This window comes from Prionailurus bengalensis, chromosome D1 (genome assembly GCF_016509475.1).
Source record: "Prionailurus bengalensis isolate Pbe53 chromosome D1, Fcat_Pben_1.1_paternal_pri, whole genome shotgun sequence".
Taxonomy (NCBI): domain Eukaryota; kingdom Metazoa; phylum Chordata; class Mammalia; order Carnivora; family Felidae; genus Prionailurus; species Prionailurus bengalensis.
In genome coordinates, this window is record NC_057346.1 from 101,158,077 (window position 1) to 101,165,427 (window position 7,351).

The 7,351-nt window shown below is 37.7% G+C and overlaps 1 protein-coding gene across 1 annotated transcript; it reads left to right on the top strand.

Annotated features, from left to right (window-relative positions):
- The first annotated feature begins 2,857 nt into the window (after window positions 1-2,857).
- LOC122482729 (olfactory receptor 4C11-like) lies at window positions 2,858-3,766 on the top strand. The gene has a single exon (XM_043579027.1). It carries the CDS (start codon window positions 2,858-2,860, stop codon window positions 3,764-3,766), a length of 909 nt encoding a protein of 302 aa, XP_043434962.1.
- The last annotated feature ends 3,585 nt before the right edge of the window (window positions 3,767-7,351 follow it).

Here is a 7,351-nt window from a genome sequence, read left to right on the forward strand (position 1 = left end):
AGTCTAAACCAGAGGTTTCACATTGTTCTTCTCTATTTGTCCCATGATCCCCATTAAAACTTTGGTTGGTTTCTTTCATGTCAAATGCTCTCACCCCTCTGATTTTCATATCTTTGGATCACAAACTCTTGGGTATATTTTATTCCTACTCTCATGTCATCATGGGTCACATATAGGGAAACTGTTTGCACTTTGTATTTTGTTTTTAGTATTTATTTATTTATTTATTTATTTATTTTAACATTTATTCATTTTTGAAAGACAGAGAGAGACAGAGTGCTAATGGGAGGGGCAGAGAGAGAGGGAGACACAGAATTTGAAGCAGGCTCTAAGCTCTAAGCTGTCAGCACAGAGCCCGATGCGGGGCTTGAACTCACGAACCGTGAGATCATGACTTGAGCCAAAGTCGGGTGCTCAACCAACTGAGCCACCCAGGCGCCCCTGTTTTTTAGTATTTATGAACGATGTTTGGAGTTGCCATTCCCAGCTTCTGATCACCATGAGCAAATTAGCAGGAACCACAGTGCTGAGATGATTTCAGCCACTGGGGGAAGGAAACTAGTGTGAAAAACTGTTGTACAGATGTAGTATTGCATCTACATGTGTCTTTAAACTCAAAAGTCATTAAGAACAAGTATTCTGCCCATTCTTTACAATAAAAGAATCCAGATAATTGGGATTCAATATTTCAAATGAAAGATAACTATGGAATTATGAGAGAAGTGCATAGTTAGTGTAATTTTAAAATGTTGGGAAAAAGGCTAAATGAAAATGGGGAAATTGGTAGCTTGTAATAAGAAAAGGAAAAAAAAAGTCACAGGAAAGGGAAAAAATGAAATCAGAATAGGGAAAGTAGCAGAGGCTGGGACTTACACAATTCTCACTCATTATATGCTGGGTCTTTTTCTCATTTCATCTGCAGAGTAACCCTGGTTATGTTTAAAGTGGCTTTCCCAAGGTAGTAAATAGTGGAGCTGGGATTTGAACACAAGACATCTGACTGTACCAACTGTGTCATTGAATAAAAAACGTAGTTATTTTTCTAGATGAATAGCCATCCCAGATAAAATATCATGATTGCAAAATATGAACTGAACAAAGATAAAGCATTCTCAAAAGAACACTATTTTCATGAAAATTGTGGCAACAGTGTAAAATGTGGTTGGGGTCAAAAATGTATATGCATATTTTAATACAATTTTTTCTGTTAACCAAATGAGAGAATCAGATCCTGTCAAAACAAAACCTTTTTGTTTGTCATCATGTTCATCAGCTTTTCTGCAAAATCATCAACTTTGAAATATTGACCATATTTTTACATAGTAAAAAGATGTAGAAATACACACATATGTAAATATACTGATAGGATCTTTCTTAAATGACATAGAAGAAACCAAAAGTAGTTATTTCTGGAGAGTAGGATTATAGATTCAATAAACTGGAGACAAATTTTAATTTTCTTCTCTCATTTTCCTGTGTAATTTGGATAATTAATGTTAATCATGAATTATTCTATAATAAAATATAGCTAACAAATAGACACAAAATACTGAAAAACGTTTTTAATGATTATAAATAGCAATGATAATCTCTAGCTTTGGGATGGCAATATCATACTTGGGATATTACCCTGAGTTGTTATCTATGTGAGTGAAAATTGGAAGCAATATAAATATCTCAAAGGACAAATAGTCAAAAAGATGCCACTTATAAAAACTTATACAGTGTCACATAATTAAATTAACAATGAAACTAATGAAAAGTATAATAACATGGGAAGAAGTGTTATAATAATTCCAAGTCAAAATCAGGACACAAAATGTTATTATATGATGATTTCAATGACAAACTATACGTGCTAGGAACAAGAACTTGAAATAGAACAATTATAACATAGTATGTTGGAATTATGGAATAATATTCAGATGATATTTTTAGAAGTATCCTAACGAATTCAGAGTAAAAAGGAACAACTCGGAGTAAAAACACAATTTAGATTATAGGCATCATTAGGAATTTTATAGCATGTTGAATTCATAGGCCGAGATGCACAATATTATAATGAGTTAAGTTCAACAGTACAGCCAAGAAGGTAAACGATTTTCCTCAATTATGCCAACCTCAAAGTTGTCCTGACATTTGTCATATAATGCATCAGGGAAGTTGACATTGAACACGAGAGGTGTAAGTAAAAGACTGTGAAAATAGATTTTTGTAAATCATATTTCATCCAAGATATTGACGGGGTCAGAGATGAAGGGGTCAGAGACCCAAAAATGAGTGAACTGAACTGAGAATATTTTCATCAAGAGGGACTCCTCAACAGTATGAGTGCTTAATTATAGTGGAATAGTGTTTTTCAGAATTCAAAGCATGTAGATAAAATGCATAACACGTGAAATATATGTGTCTATATGTGTGCATAAAAATATGTTTAATTCTTAGGGAAACTCAGGATCAGGTAAGGCAAATATTTGCACTGTATTTTTCATATGAAGGCTAAATTTCCAGCGAGATAAGTCACTTGCCCAAGGAAAGTTCAAGTGCTGCAGTTTTCTCTCTTGGTAGGAATTGAATTTTTAAAGGACATTTAATTTTACCTCCCCAAATGCAAAGGCTTTGATCCAAGGAAGTTAGCTTCTGAATCGACAGATAGATCTGGGAGAGGCTTGGGCATCTGCACATTTACCAAGAGTCATAGAGGATTGAAGGCAGTCGGAGGTAACATAACATGGAGCAAAAGCAAGGCATTCAGAGTTCAGCCCAGTGATCTTCCCAAGCTGTCACTTCTTTTCTTCTCTTTGCAGATTCAGCCCTTGTCCTCAACTGCACCTTACTTTCAGCCAGTAGAATTGCGATGAATAGCAGTGTGACTGAATTCATTCTCTTTGGGTTGACACAGGATGCAGGAAAGCAGAAGGCAGTATTTGGGGTCTTCTTGATTCTTTACCTTGCGACACTGTTGGGGAACTTTCTCATTTTGGTGACTATTAAAACAAGCAAGATCCTTGGGAGTCCCATGTACTTCTTCCTATTCTATCTGTCGTTTTCTGATGCTTGCCTCTCTACAACCATAGCTCCCAGATTGATTGTGGGTGCCATTACTCAGAAGAATACCATTTCGTACAATGAGTGCATGACTCAGGTCTTTGCAGCTCATTTCTTTGGGTGCCTGGAAATCTTGGTGCTCATCCTCATGGCTTTTGATCGCTACATAGCTATTTGTAAGCCCTTGCGATACACAACCATCATGAGCCAGCGTGTCTGCAGTGTGCTGATGATTTTGAGCTGGGTGGGATCCTGTATCCACTCTTCAGCACAAATTCTCCTGGCTTTGAGATTGCCTTTCTGTGGCCCCAACGTGATTGACCACTATTTCTGTGACTTTCAGCCCTTGTTGAAACTTGCCTGTATGGACACTTACGTGATAAATTTGCTACTTGTTTCTAACAGTGGGGCCATATGCACGGTGAGTTTCATAATCCTGCTTACCTCCTATGTTGTCATCTTGTACTCTCTGCGAAACCACAGTGCTGAAGGAAGGCGAAAAGCCCTTTCCACCTGCACCTCCCACTTTATTGTGGTTGTCCTATTTTTTGGTCCATGTATATTCATATACACACGCCCACCAACCACATTTCCAATAGACAAGATGGTGGCTGTGTTTTATACAATTGGGACGCCCTTGCTCAACCCTCTGATCTATACCCTGAGGAATGTTGAAGTGAAAAATGCCATGAAAAAGTTATGGTGTAGCAAAGTATGACTTCTGTTGATACAGGATATTCAGGGATTCTAATGTATATTTCCTTAAGAGCTTGATTTTCCTTCATGGACAGGAAAAGTAAAATTTTCTCATTGGGGGAAAAACAATTGAGAAATTTTAATTGTACTCATTTTTCATATATTTATTTGTATTAATAGTGATAAATACAAATAAGTACATATCCCTTTTTCTGAAAGGAGTGCATTAGAATAGGATTACTTGAAGTTCGTAACCATTTTGAACAACTTAAGCTGGTCCTTAGTTGACATCTGGCCATGTTTTCATGATAATCTCACTTCCTGTACAAATTTGTATTAGTATTTAGAAAGAAATGTACTGACTAGTGGCAGCATGATTGTGTAGTGTGTGTATGTGTGTGCACACACCAATTCTTTTTCTAGATTTTATTCTGGTCCTCAAGAACTTGGACATGGAGCTAATCCATATGGAACTGGAACCTAGAAATGGAGGTAGCGGTCTTGACAACCTGGGACTTGCAGAAGATGTTCTGAGAAAATTCTATGGTGGAATCTGTTCCTGAGCCTGACTCACTGGGGCACCTACATGGATGGACCCTCAAACTCCACGAAAAGCTGGAAACCTCACTGAAAACCTGGACTGTCCCTGGAAAACACTCTCAAAGTTCTGTGAATGGTGGGAGAAGGAGAGTTTTACACTTGGCAGTGATGGGCGGTATCTGCTTTTTGTCAGGCTGTCTGTCCCCATGATCTTCACAGAGAAGAGGCAGTGAGGTGGTTGGCAGCAGGAATATGTGGAGAGATATAGGATAGAAGAGGGGTTAGAGAACAATGCACAATGAACAATGAAGAGAAAGAAAAGTTGAGGAGAGAAGAAGCTTTGCTCTTTTTATATTTGGAGAACCACTTTTTGGGTATCTGAACATTTGGAGGAAAAGAAATGCAATTTCAGAGTATCTCTATAACATTGACCTAGCTTGGCTTAGCTTTCCTGGCTGTCATGTGTATTTGGGCATCATGAAAACAGTTTCTTTTTTGGCTCTGAATAGTGTCTGAAAAATCCAGTTTCAGATTCCCTGGAAGAATCCAGGATGGGAAAGGCTGCCTCAGTGCTTTTCAATTTTGGTCTTTTGGTTTTGTAGGAGGATGTTTTAAAATACATATTTGCATTTTTGAAGATGACATAATTGAGGTGTGTGATGCATACAGCACCACACCGCATCACGATCTCATAATTAAGTACTGTCATGTGATTCTATTTCAGTATCTGAGTTTATAATTCCCATCAAGTTGGCACCAAGAAATATTACTTTAAGTGATATAGGCTAATGAGAAAAGAATCCAATGAACGTCATGAGTATGTGAAACATTTCTACCAACTGAAGACCAACTGTTATCATGTCCCATCAAAGATGCCCAGGATTCTTACATAGAAAAAGGTGGCAGAATAAATAGTTAAGTCCCAAAGAGGACCTTTGTCAGAGCTCTCAGGGCCATATTTACAAGAGGCAAGTGTTTCATATTCTAAGTGAACACTCCTGATTTCCCTAATTTTGTGTCTTGCAGTTTCATTTTTGAAACCTTTGAATCTGGTCATTTGATTATTATTATATTTAGTATTATTGGTTCTTAAGTAACCAAGACATAATAAAACTTTTTTTTAATTCTTATCTCTTGTTGCTCCTTAAAATTTTATATAGCGAGAGAAAAGATATGTTTGTGTGTGCTTGGAAAGCTTCATGAATTTTCTTCTCATTCTTAGATCATATAGAGTCTAGATTCCCCCAGATTTTAGATAAGGACTCAGTTGGGAGGGGTGGGAGAAGTGGTCAGGGGACAGAAAGGTCTTACTTGACCTGGTAACTTAACAAATTGGCTGACTCTGCTTCTGGCAAATGTTGAAAGCTTTTTATTTGCCTTCCCTTTGGGGGATTTTTGTAAGCTTTCTAATTTTAGTATCCTTGATGTGGGAAGAATATTTCTCTTTCTTATGATCACTGATGACCCCTTGTTAGCACTTAGAAAGCCAGTAGTAACCTTCAAAAGTCTCCCTCTTTTCCTCCCTCCCTTCTGTCTTTCCTTCCCCCCAGTGCTCCCTCCTCCTCTCTTCCTCCCTCCTTCTCATCCATTCTTCCTTCCTTCTTTCTCTTCTTTCAACACATTGTGTACTAAATGCATACTAGGTTCCATGCGTGATGGATACAAAGTTGAATGAGAGAGTCACAACCCCAATCCTCATGGAACCTAAGTCTAAAGACATTCCTTAAAATTTAGGTGTTTTTTTCCTTAGGTCCAGCCATAGTTTTGTTATTTTAAATTGTTCTTATAGTTTAAAATTGGAAAGGAAGGCATGGGATTTAAAGATTTTTTTTTCTCAAGTCATCTTTTCCCAGAAAAATCCCACTTTCTTTCCATGGTAATTCTATTCCTTGACTTCCATCATGTCATGGTATCATGATTATTTTGGTACTTCTCTAATCTTAACTTCCTGGTCCACTTTTTGCTGCTATAATTTCCTGTCTTCTAAAAGCCCTTTTAAACCTAGGTTCTACCCTTGGCTCATTTTTCTATTCACATGCATTACTTGGGTACTGTTATCTACTCTCCTAGTTTCAACTAACACTGATACATCAATCAATGTTCACCATATTCGATCTCCAACTTGACTTTCTTCTGATTTGAATTTTGTTTCTCTGTCCTATTTGATATCTTTCTTTACATCTTCTGAGGGTTTCAACAGATTGCTTATGATATTCATTCTGAGCTCCTTAACACACCGTAGTTGCCAGTATGTACCTCTCCAACACTATTTTCTGTATCTTTTTGACTAAAAATGTATGTCCTGTACATCCTGAATTTCTCCAGAACAAAAATAATGATAGCTATTATTATTCAATCCCATATCTGTTAGCTCGTGCTGTGAAACAACCATGCAATCTCAGTAACATTATATATATATATATATATATATATATATATGTGTGTGTGTGTGTGTGTGTGTGTGTTTTAATTGTTAGTTTATGGATCAGCTGGGGTATACTTCTACTTTTAGTTGAGCTCATTTAAACATCTGCAGTCAGCTTCAGGTGGATGGGTGGCTCTATGATCTTCTCTGGGACCTCTCAGGTGTTTGGGTTCGATTAGCTATAGTCTGATCCGATATGATCTTGAATGGGACAGTGGTGCTCTTTCCCTGGTGGCCTGTCGTCCAGCATGCTAATCCGGGGTGTTCTCATGGCAGAAGTGTCTCAGAGAGCAAATGAAAGTGCACACACCTCTTGAGGCAGAGGCTCAGAATGGGCGTTCTGTGGGGGTGTCTACCACGCTCTATCGGCCTAAGTGAGTCACAGGGACTTCCCAGACTCAGAAAGGGAAGGGTCTGCAAAGTTACAAGGAAACTAGTGTAGATACAGGGAGGCTAATAACTGTGGGCACAGTGTAATAAATCTGGCCCAAATACTTACCACGTGCCAGGGAGTTTTCAACGTGTTTTGTAGAATTTAATTGATTTCATCCTTAGCAGTGCCTATAGTATACTCTATGTCTTTGTTCATGCTGGTCCCATTACCTGGAATGTCCTTTACTTTGGCTAACTTGGAAACATCTT

Coding starts and splice junctions, on each gene's coding strand:
- LOC122482729 (XM_043579027.1), top strand. CDS start 2,858: ATGAATAGCAGTGTGACTGAATTCATTCTCTTTGGGTTGACACAGGAT.